At 32.8% G+C, this 21,973-nt stretch overlaps 1 protein-coding gene across 1 annotated transcript; it reads right to left on the bottom strand.

Annotated features, from left to right (window-relative positions):
• Window positions 1–3,548: 3,548 nt before the first annotated feature.
• On the bottom strand, window positions 3,549–10,134 carry LOC131035549 (WAT1-related protein At5g47470). Its single transcript, XM_057967263.2, has 7 exons — window positions 9,828–10,134; window positions 9,558–9,620; window positions 9,348–9,464; window positions 8,990–9,242; window positions 8,701–8,862; window positions 8,120–8,271; window positions 3,549–3,921 (listed from the first exon to the last, which is right to left on the bottom strand). The coding sequence occupies exons 1-7, from the start codon at window positions 10,028–10,030 to the stop codon at window positions 3,762–3,764; spliced, it is 1,110 nt and encodes a 369-aa protein (XP_057823246.1). The 5' UTR covers window positions 10,031–10,134; the 3' UTR covers window positions 3,549–3,761.
• Between the last annotated feature and the right edge of the window lie 11,839 nt (window positions 10,135–21,973).

Genomic DNA, 21,973 nt, shown 5'->3' with positions numbered 1-21,973 from the left:
GGGGTATTTAGAGCTTTGTATCACTTTCTATAATAGGCAATATCTCTTATTTTACTCTCTTTTAAATAGATCCTTCTCAAGCAAGTTGAATTTTTTTTTTTTTTCAAATTATGTAATTGGTGCTACTTGTTACCTACTTTTCTTTATCTTATGGGTTTCCATGAAGTGCAGAGAAGAATTCATGAATTATTTATTTATTAATCATCAATTTACATAAGGTGTCCAATTCCTTTTACTTCTTGAAAATATTAAATTTTACATGTTAATTACATATTTTAATTTTACATGTATCTACGTAGTAGTTCACATTCACATCAAAGTGGTGGCAAAATGTAACAATAATAATCGCATAATTGTAATTTGTTCCTTATGTTTTGGGCTCACTTTGATTAATGTGTCATAAATGCAATAACCATTTTACAAATCATATATTTATGTGTAAATTTGTCTCATATACTAGAATTCATGCCATTGCTAATCTCGATAGTTTCTTCCTTGGTCAACAAATTTATCGTCCCCAGTCTTGAATTAGATTAATAGGTGAGAACTAACCTAGGTCAATTATATAGTTGTGAATTTGAAACTAAATTTTAAATTCAAATTTCCTAAAATGGATTTGTATTCCATTTCTCGATGCCATACTATTCAGTGTGAGTCAACCTAGCACATTTATGTTGATTTGTGTGCTTGGTTGTTAAATTTAAGGACACACACTCATTCGAAATCATGTTGGAATGTGAAATTGGCATATAGATCTAAGAGCTATAGGGAGAATTTGCATTGTATTATTTATCTATAACATCATTTTAAGACCATTGCATGCTTGCTTGTGTTCTTTGATTCTTTGCTTAGAGCAATAAAATCAATCTAGAGCTCTAATAAATTTCCCAAATATGTTTACAAACATTGTTGATCCCTACAATATTCAAATATTAAGGAAGTGGGGCAAATAAATTGCAAACTCTAGAGATCAATGAGATCATATTCATGAGTTACAAAACTGGTTCCATGTAGAAGATTAATTCCATAAGAGTTTATCTAAACTAATGTGATAGACAAATAATTTTTAGAATATAATCTTCATTTAAGACAACCAATAAAATACTTACCATTAGAAAATCATATCTTGACGTATATTACATTTTTTATCATCAAAATCTAACTAAATGTCATATTTAATTTATTTTGAAGTTTTATATTTATTTATATTTTTTATGAATATATGTGTGTATCAATTAATTAAAATTTATAGTACATATATCCACAGAAAAAAAGGACCGAGGGAAACAAGGTCACCCCTTAAAGTTCAAACGAGAGGAGAGCAATATCAGAAGTCTACGGACAGAGCCTAGTAACGTATAAACAACAAGCAACACCTAAGAAGCAGAAAAGCAAAAACAACCAATCGCTTAAGCTGCAAGGGCAATCCTAGACAAGGGTGGAGGAGGATCACGATCATCCAGCTTGCCCCATACATCAATAAAGTTCGGACCACCCTTCATTAGTAGCAACTTCTCCATCTTCTTTATCTCCAAAATCACAATCATGAGTAGATAAAATAGCCAGAATTTATAATAACAGTCACTCTTACCTCTTTTATTTAAGTTAATTTGTATTTTAAATAAATTTAATTATCCTAAAGAAATTTATAAGGTTGTGATCATTCCAGATAAATCACAAATATTATCGTAGTAAGAGTGGTGTCTGGTGATGAACAATGGAAAATCCTTATTCGACACATTGAGAATGTTGCCACGAATAATAAGAGGCAAGGTGTGGGGTGGCTTGATAAAGTTCGACTTGCTCCCTTTTTTCATGTAAAGGCCTCTTTCCCATTGCAATCCATTTGGAAAGCTTGGCAAGAGAGTTTCATATTTTTAAGTTCAAAGAAGGATTCCTTACAACATGTTTTTAGCTTTGGATCTTCTTCTATATGGTGGAGTAGACATGTTCAATACCATGGAGAACCATTGGCTATTACCTTTCCAAGGCAAGCTCATTATTTGTTCAAAAAAGGGGTGCAACAATTTGGTGATATCTAGACTTCAATACCCTTGAGTAGAAAGAGTGGCAAGACATACAAAATACCTTTTGCTTAAATACCAGGTATAAGGGGTTTTTGGCCTTTGTTAAATTGAGTTGCTTATGAAAATTTGTACACCTTTAAAATGTGTCTTTTTCAAAGATTGGATGTGGATGGACAATTATCAGTTTAGTTGTTTTCCCTTGAAGAAAATATATCTTAAACTCCTTCCTAGTATATCTTTAAACTTGAGACTTAATCTGAAATGGAATTGCAAATTTCGGGAAAAACAAAATGGAAGAACTTAAGTGCTCAAATATGGAGGTCCAAAGCAGAGGCAATTGCTTAATTCTTACCATGGAAGGTCCTTCATTTCAAGCTTCCAGTTGGGTACAGACTTAAATGTTTGAAGATTACTCCAACCAGATGCCCCTATTGTCAGCATATTGAAAACTTGAAAGATAGTTTTTGGGAATGTTCTTTGTCAAGGAAAAAATGGAAGGTCATAAATACTCAATTACCTGCTATTTTTGTTCATTTGTTAAATTGGAAAAAAGTTTTGTTGGATAATGGACTTCATAATGATGTTATTGTTGATTCTATTAGACAGAACATATTACTTAATATCTGGAAAAGTAGATGTTCAGTCATGTTTTCTGATCATATTTTGAATCAGGAAACTGAAATTCTTAAGTTTTACATTATATTACAATTTGTTTCTTTGTGTTCTGAGCTAGAAAAAGATGGCAAATATCACACGTGATTGGAGAAGATTAAATACGAGTTTTTGCAACTTCATGATAAAGACATTCGTTGTGCAAGCCAGCTTCAAAGCCTATAGCTGCAATATGGCTTTGAGAACTTTGAAGTTGTTTAGTTCGGCTATGTAATGTATTTGAGGCTCTGTGGTTTCAGCTATATATTTGTTAGGTTTCAGCAAACCCTTTAGTAGCAGTATAATTTTGTAATCTCTGCTTAAGAGGGTGTATTGTATCAGATTTGGTGGGATTGTTCCAGTTTGCATCGGTGGTCATGTTGTTGGTGCATCTTAGGTCATGTAGTCTATTTTACATTTCTCTTATTTGCAGTTCCTTTTGGACTGCTATTCTTTATGTATTTTTTTTTTTAAAGCTTTGTTCAATAAATTAAAAAACGAAACAATTTTTAAATGTTTATTTTGATAATTAAAAAGAGAGTTTCATTTTCTTCTATGTAAGGTCGGCGTTTTATGGACAAATGTTGTGGGTTTGTATGTGTGCAAACCATTTTAACAAATACACAGGAAACTGGAATATTTATTTGCTTCTTTTTTCAAAATTTGTCCATGTATACAACAATCTAAAAACATAAATATTAATCCAAATCTGTCCCAACATGTATAACAATCTAAAAACATAACATATCTATATATTTTTCTTGACCAAAATCTCTCATAAAGAAGACAATCTAAAAACATGAAATACTTATATTTTTCTTCATCAAAATTTATCATACATACAACAATTTAAAAACATGAAATATCTACTTCATCAGAATTTATTATATATATATATATATATATAACAATTTAAAAACAATATTTATTTTTCCTCATCAAAATCTGTTATATGTACAGCAATTTTAAACATAAATAGATCTGCCAAAGAGCTAGCTTACATATAGAAAGTGCATGGTTTTTTGTATGTTCATGCACATGATAAATTGCACTATTACTCAGTAATTTAAGAGATAGTGACCATCAACATAATAGAGGTTTTTTTATATCTGTTGTTGTTTTCTGAGAAGTGTTTAATTGCTCTTCTTCGTCTGAAAATGTTTTTTCAGAAATAATAATGTCTTTTCTCTTGCCCCATAGAACTAGATACAGACCCCCAATTATCAACATCACGCCAATTGCACTGCAGAAATTATTAATAATACAATATCATAATATAAAACAAACATCAAAAAAAATCTTTTCTACAAACATAAAATAAAAGTGGAAATGGGCATACTTAACTAGCTTAGAGTTTAAAAATATATATACATTTTGCTATTAAGTTCGTTTATGTATTAAGAAACAGATTTTTTTTATTTGAGAATATCTGTAACTCAATTTTCTATTAATCATTTTTAATTGAATAAAACAAATTTATAAAAAATCTAGGTTTAAGTGAATATTATATTTTATTAATTCATATTTAAGAGAAAAATATATCATATAAATTTATATTGAATGAATTGTCTAAATAATAAGTTTTATAGATATATGTCGATAATTTTAAGATTATCAAATTATTCTATTTAATTAAAAAATATGGGAGTAAAACATGTAATTATAGTAGCAGCAAGGGGTGAAGTGTAATGGCATAAATGTTAACAAAAATTATTAATGAGCAAATATAAAAAGTATTGAAACCTAAAACACCACATATCTAAAGGAAATTGGCATGAGAGAGTTCGTGTGGGGTTTTACATTTTTCTAAATATCTTGACTTCTCTTTTGTCATTGGTGCAAGAACTATCACGCGCTTCTATATTTATTGCAGTCTTTTTTAGTCTTTCCTTTATATGGCCAAAATCGGCTTCAACCTAACAATTCTTGCTAGTGTTGATGGTTTGGCGGCTCCGCAATGTGGCTCCACAACCCAAGAAATTTGTGTCAAAGGTTTCCATGAGGCATGCCTTTTGAAACTCCAACGGATGTGGTTTTTCCCATCCCTAAATTGATAGTGCGTGTAATTGGGTAGAACAATTACTCTTATAGGTTACTTTGTGGGGAGAATGCCCCCTAAAAGCCTATTTAGGGAATGGGTTAATAAAAATTGGGTCATGCATGGAGTCCAACTTGATGTTGTTCAAAACCTCACTAATGGGTTTTTCCTTTTCCATTATTCTGAAGTCAATCATGCTTAGGCCATCCTTAAGCATTGTCCCTAACATGTTCGTTGTTCCTTGCTAGTTTTCCAAACTTGGCCATGGGACTTCATGAAAAGAAACTGTGTGCCTATGTGGCTTGAATTTCTAGGCCTTCCCTTGCCTTGTTGGCATTTGCACCATATTGCTTCCTCTTTGGAAAAAGTTGTGTTGTGCCACATCATTTTTATTAGGTACATCCTCAAAAATACATCTACATTCAGATTGATTGATCTAAAGACTTGAAAGGGTTGATAGATATTCAAATAGGAAATCTATGTCACACCCAATGGGTTTTTCTTATCTTAATCTTCCTTTCTTTTCGATGCCAATCTTCCAAGCATAAAATCAAGGATTTCCCTCTGGCAACTCCCCAAATCAAGTCTCCTCCCTAAGAGGCCATTGCTCCACAACCTCCAAAGGCTACCACTTCGAAAGCTATAAAAAATGGACAACAATGTCACACCGAAAAGGCAAAAATGCTAACTCTAGCAGGACCCAAGCTAAAAATCAACCTTCTACGGATTCTTCTATTGTTAACGTGCAACCAGCTGTTCTTTCATTGTTAACGTGCAACCAGCTGTTCTTTCAAACTGTTTTGAGAAGGGGAAAGAGGTTACGGTGCCATCAAGTGACACACCCTCTAGGCTAAGGTTCTCCCAAACACCACATCCAACATCTGTGCTATCTTCACAACCAAAGATGTGGATCCACTCTCCCTCATCACCAATTTTTTTCCAATGATCTCGTAGCCCTCTTGGGCATCTGCAAGATGGTGAATACGTTTATGAGAAAAGGAGAAATTCCTCTCTCAAGGTTCAATTGAGTTTTTTATCCCTAAAGTTCTTGTAGAACACTTCTTCAAGGTGAAGGAGTCGGATAGCAATAATATGCTCACTCTCGTCTATGGATGAATTTCCTATCTTGAAATTTTTGAGGTCTTCCTAATGTCCTCAAGAAGTATTTTGTTTAGGATACTCATTAAACATTCTAGTTTAGATGTTATGTGTTTACAAAAAAAGTAAAGTTTTATGGATTCATGCTTTCTACAACATGTTATGTTATCTAACCGAAAGATACTATATCTTGCACCAGTCACGATGTTGGTCATGGAGGGGTTGTCACCTTTCTCTCTCCTTGGTGGCTTCCTTGTGTTGTTGATCATATGTTTGATATTGCTCATCGCTTGATCTGCATCCTCTTAAATGTTGATATGCATTCTTTTGGGATTATAAATGTTTATGCTTTCAATAATGCTACCACTTAGGTTTTGTCCAGATAATTTTATATGGTTGAGTCATATGGGATGTTGCCTTTTCACTAGATATCTTGCAAGAGAGGTGTGGTATTACATGCACAATAAATTGGGCCTTTATAACCCCAACTTGGGCTTCCACCATACAAAGCATTTTCAACATTTAGGTGGTGCAATGCCTAGGGTGAGGACCTCACAATTTCATAAGAAAGGTAAAACTTCTATGAGCCTTACATTCTGGAATAAGACCAAGGCTAAGTTTTGCCTTTCTAATTAGGACCATGATACTTTTTGAAACTGCTGTAGGGGCTATTCTTGTTGATATGGTTCACAAAATTGGTATTTAGTCTTCAAGACCTTAGTGAAAAGATTGGAAGTGGGTCCAAACACCTCCTTCCACAACTATAAGCCTCATCTTAGATTCTGCATTTGCCCATGGTGCCCAATTTAAATTAGATATGGCATTTGCAATTGTTGATCTCAATTTGGCATCGACGCAAATTTCTCACAATTTGATATGTTGTTTTGGAGCCTAAATTGGCTCACTTTTCCAAGCTTATTTTTTTCCAAGGCTTACCAATAGGGTCTCAACTAGTTCATATGGGCATTTGAGACCCTTGTTTCTCATTCTACAAGCAATTGAAGTCTTTTAAGCACCTTTTCTAGTTTTGTCCCCAAACCAAAAAGCTCTAGAATTTGGATTCGTGATTGTTTCCAACCTTTTCAACCAAATTCTTTTTTCTAGCACATGATTCTTTGGGGAGAGTGGCCTCACATTCCCCATAAATTCAATCAAATATGACATGCTTTCAAGGTGGAGATTCCCTTCAACATATGGAAAGATAGAAATTCTACATTTTTTTCTCATTGCTTTGTTAACCAAAAAATAATTATTTGTTCTAATGTGTTATACAAATCTAGGTGCAAACTAATAAGGTTGGCCTAGAGGTGGCTCACCTTCAAGAATTGTTTGACCATTGGGGGAATGCAAGCATTGGAGAGGCAAGAGTCTCTCCACTCGTGGAAATCAAGTTGCTCGGCCCCAAGTTTCTCCCTCAACTAGCCAAAGGGATTGTGATCACAAGAGTAAGTTGTGACATGTTCAATGACGTTTAGCCTATCCTCCCCCCTAGGGTCTTTCTTCTAGGCGGCCTTCTGAAGGCATTTTTGAGTGGTCTTTGGTGAATCTCCTAGGTAGCCCTCTAGTGGTGCTTCCATTTGGTTTGATTTATGCTATTTTATCTAGGCTTTAGCCTTGTTTGGACTATTGGGGTGTGATTTTATATCCATTCACCTTTTCTTGTGAATATGTATACTATTTTTCTTAGTAAATGATGTTGCAAATACCTATCCATAAAAAAAAAATATTATACCTCACAAAACGAAAATATGAATATAAATATTAACTCTTAATATTGTTCAAAATATATATTAAAAAAGATATTCATAAATAAAATAATTGATAAATATTTTCTTATCATTTAATATTTCAAAAATAATTAAGAGCTATATATAGGTCAATAAAATATATTCTTTTAGGTTTATAACTATGTACAACTTGAGTTGGCCTAGAGGTAGAGAACTTGTGCTCTTTAGACAGATTACTACGCGATGAAGGCAACTATAAGAAACTTTTTAAATTTTTTACTGAAATTAGAACAAACTGTTTGCCTAACCACCTTGTGATTGTCTGTTTTGTCTGTTTTGTCTGTTTTGTTAGTTTTTGTTTAAGTATTTTATGTTTGGATACTGTTATGTGCTGTTAGTGACTTGTTAATGCTGCCTTAAACTATTTGTATTAAAGGACAGCACCCTACATTAAATTTTATATAACTATTTCATTTAATTAAATAATCTTCTTAAAAATGAGTTACAGTATTTCCAAATATAAAGATCAGTGAAAAGTATATAAATCCAAACTCTGTAATTAAAAAGCAAAGCCTGACCTTCCCAGATGCAGGGTTTCCCCTAAAATGAAGGATGATAAGATAGCAGAGCAAACAGTAGAGATAGGGTTGAATGTTGACACAAATACAGGTCCTCTTTTCTGAACGCACCAAAGTAGCAAAGTAGCAAGCATTGCATTGCCAATGATTCCCTGCACATGTAAACAGTTTTGGTTCCTTACTTTCCAATTTGGCAGATAAAATTATGCGAAATGAAATCACTCAAACCAGAGCTTAAATTCTGAGATAACCAGGGGATCAATAACACTATTTACAAACAGGAAAGGTGAATTTGTGTGGTAAGCGAGCGTGAGATTGGAGTAAAGCCACAGACTGAAGGTTATGCAAGCAGGAAACAAGAGCCATCTAAAACAAAATTGTATACGTAAAATTCTAGGGTTTTGCTTTGCTGGTGAGCAAGTGAGGCTTGAAAATTGTCCAAAAAGTACCAACTAGGTCATTGAAATTCATGAGAAAATACTCATAGGTCAATGGGAGGACTGGTTCCAAGACATGGGAGACTGGTTCTTGTAAATTACTTAATGAGTGGATGAGAGCAGAAGTCCATTTGTTTAACTCACCCCAGACATAACAGTCACAACCCCAGTCCAATCCAGAGACCATGATGATGCAGCAACACCCTTGTCCAGAAACATTATCAAGGCAGCAGTTTCAAAGGAGCCAAGAAGTGCTGTGAGTGCTGACATGGATAACGGGGCTGGAAACCTTTTCAATGTCTCAGCCTGCATGATCGGAAACTTTAGCCACAACTTAACAATACAACTATTATAACCAGAGGCTCATGAATGCTCTGTACAGTAAGCCATCAGCAAAAACTAGAAAAAAGAGGATAAGAAAATCAAATAGAACCTGTATTATCATAGCAGATGACATGATTGTCACAGCTGTTAAGAGGTAAATGCATCCTGTAACAGTTTGGTCTGAATTCCCCTCATGTAGAAAGTTAGGGATAATGTTTTCTGAATGAGGGTCTGATGAAGGCCAGAGCTGGCTTAGAGCAGGACCATGCAGGAAACTCATGGCCATTGCTCCACCCACACAAAGCACTGTACCCACAATCTTAAATTGGCTATTAGCAGACTTAATGTCTACTTTCTCCATTCTACAAAGCAAAAAATGACAGAGTACCAATTAGACCAGGAAACCCAGAGTATAAAACTCAATTCAATCTTTCAACAAGTAGAAAACATGATTAATGAGTACTCACCCAAAAGCCCATGCCATGACGAAAATAATTGCAGGTGACAAGTTGGGCATTGCCGAAAAGAAGGAAGGAGACGTTTCCTTCAAGCCCATTAATAACAATGTTTGAAATGCACACACTCTTTCATAACAGAAACCAAAAAAGGCATTAGAATTCAGATCTAGACTCATTTTTACCACACTACATAGAAATCTGAGCTACAAATCAACTCACCCGCCTAGAGAGAGCACAATCAGTCGACCCAACAGAGAAAAATTCAGTTTGGTCCGCTTGTTTCTGCAAGTTTCCGACAGAAATTTAAACAGATTAAGGATATATATCATCCCCTGAGATCTCCAAGCAATATTATATCATCCTCTGAAATATTTCGAAGGCAAACCCCAATTGAAACAAAATCCTTCACAACTTTTGGGAGAATTTTGTTTAGTTCAAGCTTGAATTGCCACATCTATAAGAAGAGTTATGATCTAAAAGACTACTTACTTTTCAAGGAAGAAGGCAAACGGACTGAGTACCAGGCCCCCAAAGGCATTGGTATAAGCCACAAAAATCAAAGGATTTGAACCCTTTGCCAATTGATTTCCCAAGAGAACAGAGATGACAGCAATAGAAATCTGAGAACCCACTAAGGTAGCATAGATGGCTAAATCCTCTAAGCCAAAAACAGAGCCTCCCAGACCGTACATTTTTGCTCCTACTAGGAAGCTTTCTTACGCAGTAGAAGGATATTTAATTTTCATTGCATATACACTAAAGTAGGGAAGTCTGCCACACTTTAGTGGATGCAAGTATATCTCTCAATCTTGCAATTTAAACATTGTTTTTAATCCTTACTCTAGAAGGGTAGCTTCTCTGATTAATTAATCGTTTTTTTTACTAATTATTAACAGTATTTTTATCAATTAATTATTTTAAACTTTTAATTATTAGTTCTGATTAGGTAAATTGCCGAACCTTTTACATAAGAGTCATACGGGTGGAAGAGAGGGGGGATCTCACAAGCAACGGGACACTAAATACAAGAAAGAAGGGAAGGAGGATCTTAGGAGAGGTGAGAAGAAAGAAAGAGAGAAATTACTTTTAATTTTTTAGTTGTTAATAAAATAAAATATATATTTGATGAGAAATGATCAAAGATTATTAGATTAAAAAGTTAATTTTTTATTTTAAATTAAAAAAATTATTAATAATATTTTTTAATAATATAATATAAAAATTTAAATATTTTAAATACTAGAAATATCAAATTTACATAATCTATGAAATTGTTTGTGACTTATTGTTTTTAGATTAGATTGTGTGTTAATTTTTTTTTGGATTGATGAAAAAGTTAGCACACAATCTAATTCAGGAATAGTCACAAACAATTTTAAATTTTTATTATCACCCTCATCAAATGTAATTTCTTATAATAATGTATCCATGTCATAATAGTATGACTTATGGAAAGCCACTTTACTATTTAAAATTGAAATATTATTTACTATTATTTCTTGTTTCTTATCATTGCCAAGTTCTAATTTTTTTAATTATTCTCTTTTATTTTTCTAAATTTATATGAAATTTAATGTTACATGAGCACTTTTCATTTTTTATTTTTTTTTAATAAAAGAGTTTTCAAAGGGGCCCACCCTTTTACAACCAAACAACAATAGAGAAATCTCAAAAGAGAGAGGAATAAGAAACAAAATAATAGCTAAACAACTTTCATTAATTATATATACTATAAATATTATACTAATAACTATAATTATTTAATATTATAAATTTAGATAATATTTTACTCGTATTATTATATAATATTTCATTTGTAGTGTCCCTAGGGACATATGTATCCCTTTTGGGAATCAAAGGCTCCATAATTTGTACTCCAAAGATAGAGAGAATTCATCATCTCCTTTGATACAATATCTTTAGTCTCTCTTATAAACTACAACTATTAATTGGTCTTATGCTTTCAATGCAACCCATTCACAATGATATGGTAACAAACACACTAATAAAGCATTTTTTTTTCATATTAATAATTGGTATGAACAAAAACAAAATCAGAAAAGGACCATATCATTCCAATATTCTTATTCACACAATGATGATTGGATCAATCATACATCATTTATACATAAAATGGCTAGCTTCCACATGTGTCACATATACATAGGTGATTAATTTTTATATACCTCATAAATACACATGGTGATTATCTTAGGTGTACATCACTTATACATAATGTGAATGGTTCACACGTGTGTGTGTGTGTGTGTGTGTGTGTGTGTGTGTGTGTGTGTGTGTGTTTATATACATATGCATACACATGCATATGTATATACACATATAAACATATACATACATATACACATATATGTATATGTGAACATATACATACGTATACATCCATATATATGCATATACAAATATGTATACATATGTGTGTGTGTATGTGTATATGTATATGTATGTATACATGTAGATGTATATGTACATATATTTATATACATATATACATATACATATACATATAAATATGTATACATACATACATACATGCATATATAGTGATAATTGATGCATACATCAGATTTACATGAAGTGACTAGGTCAGGAATCAAACACATACGTGCACAATGCAAATAATAACTTAACAACCAGTCACAAGTATATGTATAGTGACTAGTTAGCAAAAGGGAGTAGTTTCAATTTTACTACCAACATCTTTTCTTTCTTTTGTTTCACTAACACATAAGCCCTTAAATACAACCATTTAGAAAGGAATTGCTCCTGCATCTCATAATGCATTGTGGGTCTCATCTTTTTTCTAGATTCACCACCACTTGTGATGAAAAGGAAACACTCCATAGTACTTGTTGTCGTCACTAGCAAGGACATGTGTATAACATTGTACACAATACCTAAGGCGATTTTTACACAAATACACAATATCCCATCACATAATAAGTGAGTACCTCATAAGCCTTGTCACACCATGATTGTCAACCATTGTGGAGCATCACCACTTTGTATAGATGTGAAACCTCTGTACCCTACTTCATCCCTTTTGTATCTTATTGTTTATGATCATTAACAACAAAATTTAGTTTTCAATATTGTTACTTGCATGATAGAAGCTATTCATTGTATATTTTTCATCTATTTTGTAGGTCTTTATATATAGTACATACAAAAGGATGAACCTATATAATCACTTTTTGTAGGGTTCATTACTTTATATGAACCTATGTGATATATTTTTCGTAACTCAATATTTGTATGTAACATGCATGTTTTTATGTATACCATATAATTTGAGATACTTGATTAGTCTAGGACTCATGCATTTTAGAGTGGGGGGTAAAGTGCAATGATGAAAATTGCATACCCATACCAATCCACTTAGCTTTAGATCCATTTTGATGGAATGCCTTCATACAATTACATATTCAAAAATGATACAATCTTGTGCAAAGTTGGACATATTCCCTAATCCTTTCCTCATCCTCATTTATAGGTACTCCCACATATTTTACTTTATCCAATCCATATCCACACATATTCCTATATCTTTGTCATTCATTACACCTAGTCTTACACCTATTCCCATACATGTATTCCCATTTTATCCATATATACACAATTTTTGATGCATTGACCTTAGGTATCCATTTATTATGTCTATCTATGCATTTATTTCCAAATATTCTATTTGTATCTTGATTATAGCACCCTTTTTCTAGTGTGGGATCAAATTATATGCCCATAGACCTAAACCTCAATTTTTTAAAATTTGAATTTAAAGTCCAAAGTTTATAACCCTTTTCACTAGCCAATATGAGAAAACTAAACATATTTTTGGGTGCAATGTTAATATGCCATTGCATTTAAAGTAGTTTCATTGCATTCATTTATCATTCTAAAACATTTTAATCATTTTAATTAAAGGAGCATTTCAGGAACACTTCTATTTGTGCACTAAAATAATTTGGTTATCTATTTTCATCCTAGAGCATTTGCATAAATGAGTTCTATTATCGTTGATCATTTATGCATATTTTTGGGAGTTGACCTAAATGGTCATGTCATCTTTTGATATATGAAATTCCTTTAAAAGCATTTTAAAATATTGCACTATTATCAATATTAGAAAAGGTGGATAAAGAAGAGGTGGATCAAGTGAAATCAAAAGTAGAAGCATAGACTACCAAATCAATTCCTATTGTTGTAAGACATTTATATGATATAAATCTAACCTTGATCCATAGGCTTAATCTTACTAAGTGTAAACACAATTCTCTAGTTTTGAGGCAAAGAATAAACTTTACATTATTTTAGATCCTAGGGCATCTTGAATTTCATGCATGGATGGAGTTAGTCTTCTCCCTCAAGAGCATAGCTATGCACATTTATTTAATTGTATTTTTTTACTTTAGTATTTATTACTTCAAAATGCAGACATCCTTAGGTTTATTCGTTATTTAATCTACATTAGTTCATGTTTGTGTTTTTGTATTTGATTGGATTAGCCTAGATTAAGTTGATGGAGAGGTTTTTTTTACTTATAAATCTGTAATAAAATGCCCAACCTTTTCCAATATTTTCTAATAAACCCTGATGGAAATAATTTATGAACTTTAGTGATTACAGTGTGAAAGTAATTTATTGTCATAGCACTTTAAAAGAGTAAAAGTATATGATTTAAGATTTAAAATGAAAAATTGATTGGTTAGTCTACATGGTTTGTCAAAATATAATAAAAAATTAGAAAAAATAAAGTTATTAAGCAAACCACTAAGAACATGCAATCTTACAAGGAGGGTAGGGAAGTAAATCATCCTATCGAGGATCTAGTCAAGGGAAAGGATTATTAGAAGGGGCATCGCATCAATTCTTCAAATCCTAAAGTGTGAGTGGCACCTATACAACCTAGTTGCGAGGTAAATGAATAACAACAACCCCAATGCCACCCAACATAAGCCCAACAAATTCCCTTGTGAGGAAGGATTATAGCCCAGGTCCACTAAGAAGGATATTATATGAAATAACTAAACCACCTAGGAGCTAGCATGATGAGATTATTTAGAAAAGACAATTGAGAAAAATTATATATCATAGGAAGCATATGGTATAAAAACACCATAAATAATTAATTTTAGGCTCCAATGTAGACTTCCAAAAATGTTTGCAATAATGGAGTCAAACCCAAAGGGGCAATTCAATCCCTAATGTGTGTCGATCTTGCAAAGGACATAAGAAAAAAGAGATAAAGTTGTTGATAATTGGAGACAACCTTAGGATATGGTTGTTGAAAGATAGACTATTTCTAAATCCATCTCGAACCAAATTGAGGAAGGGCTTAACTTCCTTAAAGGCCTCTCAAATGTTTTGAATCACAAAAGAACCTTTAATATTAATATGGGCACTAGTGATAAGAAGAATGTGGAAGCCAATTCCTTTCCAACTTCTTTTGTTGTAAATAAAAACAAAGTAATAAAATGTTTGAGAATAATTTTACAAGCCTTTGAGAAATCAATTACATAAAGCCTAATGCTCATCCCACCCTTTCCGTAAGGCATGTAATAGATATTCCAAGAAACTTTACTGAACCATATGGTATTATTTTCATTGGACTAGAGGAAGTCACACAAAATTTTGATAGGCCTATTGTAAGCATAATCAGATAAGGCCCAATGAGAAGAGTAATAGGCATGGGTAGTTTCTAACAACTTTGATGCAAATTATGTAGAATTTTCTAGCTAGGCAAAGAGACTTAGTAATATAGAAGGATATCTTCTTTTCAATTATTTTCATAATATGATACCAAAGCAAAGGGAACTCAAATAAACTTGAACATCTCCCCATTGACAATCCAATTACATTTAAAATACAGTCCATTTCTATACAAACTCCTTCAACCAATCAAGTTGTAAAAATAAATTTGTCTATAGCATTACACATTTTATGCTATTGAAGGCTCAACCCAAATGTCTTATCAGATGTATAAAAGTGATCTTCTTTGAAAGAGTCTTGAATTTTTTATAAAAATAAGGAATTATCAATAAATGACCATTATTAAGCTATTGCAAAGTGAAAGGGAAATATATCACTTTTACTCTCTTTCAAAGTCTTAGCTAGAAGGAGATAGAAAAAATATTATGTATCTAATACAAAAGTAATGGTGCAAAATGATAACCTTTTTATATGGTTCTAAAATGCTCAAAAATATCTAAGATTTTACTATTGATAGAGAGGTGGTTTGAAGCATTGAGAAAAGGGTTTGAATAATGGAGAGACAAATTATTCCAAATCCAAGAGATCTTACCATAGCTTAGTGATAAAAGGCCACTCAATGCGATCATAAGATTTCTCAAGTTCAATTCAAAGGAAGATAATGCATTACTTGGATACTTCAACCCATTTTATTCCTTCCTAAACAATAATAATGTTCTCCAAAATATATCCTTTTTAATTTAACATCATTTTTTCAACACATAATGGAGGGAAGAAAGTGAAAGATGTGCAAAACTAAATATTTATCCCAAGACCATGTATCATGCATTGAGTAAGGCAATATACCTCTAGTTGGTGACACACTCTAGGCCCCAAGATTTGGTTATAACATGTATATTCCCTCTATTTATATCACTCCCTATGGATTTTTTGAAAAGAACTAGTATAAATAGGCTAGGTCTCAACTATTGTAATGACATACACTTTGAATAAATTCACAAGGAAAGTTTTTTCTAAGCTAGAGTCTTCTCATTGGCCATCTACATAAGAACGACATTATGCTCATCAAGCATATGTATCACATCCCAAGTAACTTGGGTATATTTATTTAAAGAGTATTGTAGAATATATGAATTGTGGAAAATATATAGCATGATCCTTTGTATCCTCTTGAACCTAAACAACTAACCAATATCGATCCAAGTATTCATCATATACCTTTTGTAGGGCAATGATTTATCCATGATAAAACTAGATAGCCTTAAGTTTAGATCTAACCTCCTTGAGGTAGAGGGATTTTAAATAAAATTTGAAGCTTTACCCATGACTTTGAGATAATGAAGTTAGGCTATGATATGAGCACTTTTATCTCATTGGCATTTTATAAGCTTAAGCTTGCATTTCACTAAGTGGCCAGGATTTGGAGTGAGATATTAAAGGGGTTGCTCTCCAATTGAGTGGACATCCTCATAAATTATTTGGTAACAACAACATGAACCTATTCATAATTTTTTTCCATCACACATAAAGGTGGTGGTCTAGGAAATTATAACATTCCACTATTCATACAAGTTTTCGCAAGTGACAAGCAAGGCTCAAGGTTCCACACCTGCATGATGAAATGGAGTCCCTTATAAGAAATCAATCACATGTTCAAAAACTTAAGTGCTTAGAATTTTCAAGGGTGTATCATCTCATGTGAGTTAAAATGTCATGAAATAATGGTTATAAAGGATGATATTTATGTGTATTTTCACTAATCACAAATGATAAAAAAAGGTAGAATATGTATTGCTAAAAAATAATGATGTTATCTAGTTACTCGAGGACCCTACTGAAACTTGTTTGAAGATTTTATCGAAGTGAAGGGCTTTGACATGACAAGGTGTCACTCAAACTTGGGTTTAAAAAAATTAAATGATTTTTAAAATAATATTTATATGACACTAGTGCATCGAAAAATCTCATTCTTTATCCTTACGCATGTTATTTGACATATTAAAGTTACCACAAATGAACCAATTAGGAAATGGTGGGTTGTTACAAGCCAAACTTATTGATAATTTTGGGTCAGCATTAGTCACATTAACATTGATAGCATGCCAATAGATAACCATCAATGCCAAGATTTATTCACACTATATGATGGTTTGGCTCTTCCCTTGAAGTAATAATACAAGAGCTTTAATGTAGGGAAATCACAATGCATGTGATACCGCATTGATTCTCATGTGAGGTGATAAATTATGAATCAAGATGTCATTTCCCAATATAGCCATGCAAAACAAAAAACTGGTAAACTTTAACTTTATGTAAACATTTAACAAGTTGGCCAAGTTTATGGCATGTAGGTTGAATAATGAACATGCATAAAGTTTTTTGAAGTCCACAAACTTTTAAAAAGATGATTTCATATGGAGGGATCCTCCATGAAAATCTTTGGTTCATCATCTTCATATGTTAAAATCATTAAATTATTACCCAAAAGTGGATGTTGGTATGACAAAAAGTAATCATTGAGTAAGGTAGAGCTACATTTACCCCAATATCTTTGCTTCGTGAATTATTATTGCTCATTGATGGGCTATGAGGTTTCTTGGAGTCCCATGAAGTTTCCCAATAGATGGTTGACAATCTTTGGCAAACATTATTTATTTTCGGCTAGAAACATACACCTTAACAAGATGAATTGAGTCAATTTTACAAACAGTTTTCTAGGTTTTGGCCATAGTTTCTAGCTCACCAGGCTTAATGGGTTTTAAGGAAAAAGGTTTATCTCTTCCATCATATTTTGATCCCTGTCTTTTACCATGGTACTAAATTTCAACAAAGATTTCAAAAATAAATATGGCATAACAAGACAATGCCTAATTTTATGATGATATAATTAGAATTTTCTTGCTCATAAATTTGTCTTGCATTTTCAAACCACTGACTAACTGAAATGTTATTTTCAGTTTGCTTCTTTCTTGGTTGAAGATCCTTCCAAAAAATCTTTGGGTTATTCTTTCCAATGTAGATCAATTCTTCCTACCTTGTGCTCATTAATTTAACCAATTTCTTTCTTTAAATTTGCTTGTACAACTAAATAGTTATCTTCTTCTTGTTTTTCTCTTTCAGACTTCTTGCAATTTTGCATTCCCCATCAAACCAAGCATTAACTTGAAAGAAATTTGTTTATGATAGTTATGTTTCTTTTCCTCTTTTGCACTTCCCAAGAGCTCCTTGAATCATATTTGTTAACTCATAATCATTGAGGCCCTGTGAATGAGTTTTCTCCTTCTTTATACCATTTGGAAGAGGTTGGTGTATACAATGAGTATTCCTACCAAGCTACCTAGTCTTCTCTTGCCAAGATAAGCTTAAATAAATTGGGCTATGGTTTGATTTTAAATCTCAAATATGCTTACAATCATAACTTCCTCTATCCTTTTAGTCAAAATTTGCAAGCAAATTGCATGATCAAATGGTGCTTGCTTAATTGTAGGTATATATGTAAAATTTGTAGCTTCTTCAGTCTATCCAAATCATTAAAAATAGACTATGTAACCATTTTAAGTTTAAGGCATCACACAAAGAAAACAATTCCTCTCCAAAATGGTTGCTTATAACCTTGTAGTGTTGCAAGCATCTTGACCACTGGTGGTTTCTCTCTTCCATGAGCCAAATGAGATCACGATCCTCTTTACTACAAAAAATGCTAGCTTGTTCATTTGCAATCATGGCATTGAAATATCCCACTTAAAGAACTTCTCCCTATTGAAAATACATTCCAATATCCCTTTTTAAAGTTGGATATGAATCTTTGTTGTTTGGCCCATTACTTTCGATACTCATGGAACAAGATAACACGCTGCAATTCTTATGTGATTTTCACTTTCTACAATTTTAAACCAAATGTATTATTTGTTTGCGTCTTCTCTTTCCAACATAATGATAGCCGCTCCTTTTTTTTAATCTCACTAAAACCATTATACCACCACACCTTTTGCCATTCTCCGCTGCTTTATTCCGAACATCTTGCAATCTTCATGTTCATGACAAATTATCTCTACAATAGATCCTAAAACACACACACAGCGACATAAAACAAGAACAAAACACAGCTCATTTTTGAACCCTAATCTGAGAATCCTATGGCAAAGTTAAAGATCATGAAGTTTACTGGAGTTTGGAAGAGTATCAAACAAAAGTGCCGTCTGTTTGGAAGTTGTCCTGACGGAGGATTCAGACGCCAAGTTAACATGTTGACGTCACCCATGACGTCAATTTATCGTCCTTGACAATCAGAAAATGAGTGAGCAAAGAGACTTTAATGTTCTCCCTGAATTCTACCTATTGCATCCTCGTGACAATACTTCAATGGTCTTTCAAACACTAGGTATATCAACCTTTCGTTATCTAATAAGAATGCGTGAGGCGTCATAAAGCATTAATTAGGTAGGATGTCGGCGATTAGATATTTTCAGATTATCCAATGAGAATGAACAATCCGTGACTTGCTATTAATGCTTTTAACCCTAGATTGTTACGACTTTCAGAATGATTAGTTACTTTCTCTTACATGGAGGCCGGTGAATTCGAAACATCTCAGTCACGGGCCCACCATAAGTACCATAATTCAATATGAGGATCAATAAACATAAGGGAAAATAAGGCCTCATAAAAATATATACATTAATTAAACAAGTAAAATGGTCGATTTAAGGAATTAAGGTTTTTTTTTAATTCTTGGTTTTTAATGTTAGTTATGAAAAAGGACTCGTAGGCTATAGGGGTACCAGCACATGTTATAGTAGGTGGACAAATGGGTCTTATAGTGGTGCACTGAAAATAGCAACCTGAACACTTACAAAAGTTTAAATCTACATAGCATGATAGTTTTTCATCAATTTTTTTGGGTTATTACAGAGGTGAATTATGAAGATTGGAATGGTAAAAATCGCATTAAAATCTATCGCGTTTTACAGAATCTGATTTTCGTATGGACAACACTTTTGTGTGGAAATTAATCGCTTCCCTAAAAATGTCATGCCCAAACTTATTACCAAAAAGACTAATAAAATAATTATTAACAAAATAACAATTAACCATTTATTGAGATGAACTATGAAGAGAACCCCTTGATGAAGGACTAACAAAATCCATAGGCTAGGAAGTAGCCAAATCTTTTAACAACCAAAACATGAAGTATTGGGAACAGAGGGCATCCTTGACGAATGGACCTTGTATCGAAAAGACATAGATTGCTGACCAAAAATCATGATAATTGGCCTCTAATTATTCATCTCTTTCACGTCACTAATCTAAGATTTGAAATTAAAATTTTCTTCGTTGTTTAACTTTCCTAGAGATTTAGAATGAAATAATTTAGTATATACCTTATGAAAGTCCTCTCCCACTAAATCTCAAAAGCACATGTGAATTCACAAGGGAACCCATCTATGTATCCTAGAAGCCTTATTGTTGGTTATCTTAATAAAAGCTTTCTTTATCATCCTTACAATGAGCAAAAGACTTAACTTTCTCCCTAGATTATACCCATTGCATTAACAACTCGTATTCCTTGTGTCGATATTTACAAATAGTACTCTTAATCATAAGAATGTGTGAGGCGTCACAACGCATTAATTAGTATGTGGGGTGAATAGATATTTTAAATTGTTACGACTTTCAGAATAATTACTCTTTTTGTCTTACATGGAGGCCGGTGAGTTCAAAACATCTGAATCACAGGCCCACCATAAGTACCATAGTATATAAGCATCAATAAATATCTAAGGGAAAATAAGGCCTCATATATATATAGATTAATTAAAAATAAGTAAAATGATATTTAAGGAGTTAATTTTTTCTTTCCTTTTTTTTTTCTTTAATCTAATTTTGCTTTTTAATGTAAGTTGGGGAGAAGGATAAGTGGGTGATATGGGTACAAACACATGTTACGATAAGTGGACAAAATGGGTCTTATAGTGGTGCACTAAAGATTTCATGTCAATACTTATCTCTAAAAGGACTCCTCTAAATTTTAAAAAGTAACCAATCAAGTGATGCCATAGTAGCACACCATTAAACATGACTTAGTGCACACCTATTAGTCTTAAATTTGTTTTGGACCATTTTGGACACATTCACAAAAAAAGCATGCTAATGTGATGTCATATTTGACCATGTGGACTTGAAAACATTATTTTTTTAATTAGGGGACTTGACAAGTAAATAGATGTACAAAATTGAGAGTAATTTGAAACATCCACATAGGATTTTCAAAAGTGCAAAGTTAGGGTGTACATGCACAGTTCACTATCCCTTAATAGTAGGAAAAAGGGAGCATAGTAGAGATAGCCAATGATAAAGCCTAATGGGACCAAGCCAAAACCAAAGGAAAAACCATAGCTTACAGGCCCAAGTCCAAATAATGCCTAAGCAACTAAAGCGAAGCTAGAAGGAGGAGGGTTCTTATCCTCGGGATTGCCTCAAACATCTCCAAGGGAAAAATCATCAATCGACTCCCAACTAGTGAAAGCACCTTCTTCTTCAGGAGGATTATTTAGAGGCTACTAATCATAGATTAAAGAAATGACCAACTCCAAGTGGGGACACTTTCTTTAGTCAAGCTAGTTAGAAGCATCACCCCACACATGAGAGAAGGCTAATCCCATGGGGACCAATGTTTTTCGTAGTTGGAGGTTGAGAGCGATGGGGACCATGTGGGAGAAACATCCATTGTCATGTTTTGTAATCTAACTACACCTATGCTAATGCCTTCAAGGAGGAGTGCAAGGATCTAGCACAACTCTAACAATTGTACATGAAGCATTCCTTAAGTGATCAAGTAACTCATGAAGATAAGCAACTTTGAGTGCAACTTTACAAGCTTGCATGTGAATCTGCATAAGCGCAATAGA

The sequence above is a fragment of the Cryptomeria japonica genome, chromosome 3 (assembly GCF_030272615.1).
Source record: "Cryptomeria japonica chromosome 3, Sugi_1.0, whole genome shotgun sequence".
Lineage (NCBI taxonomy): Eukaryota > Viridiplantae > Streptophyta > Pinopsida > Cupressales > Cupressaceae > Cryptomeria > Cryptomeria japonica.
The sequence above is the reverse complement of the archived record's forward strand: the minus strand, read 5'-3'. Positions and strand labels throughout refer to the sequence as shown.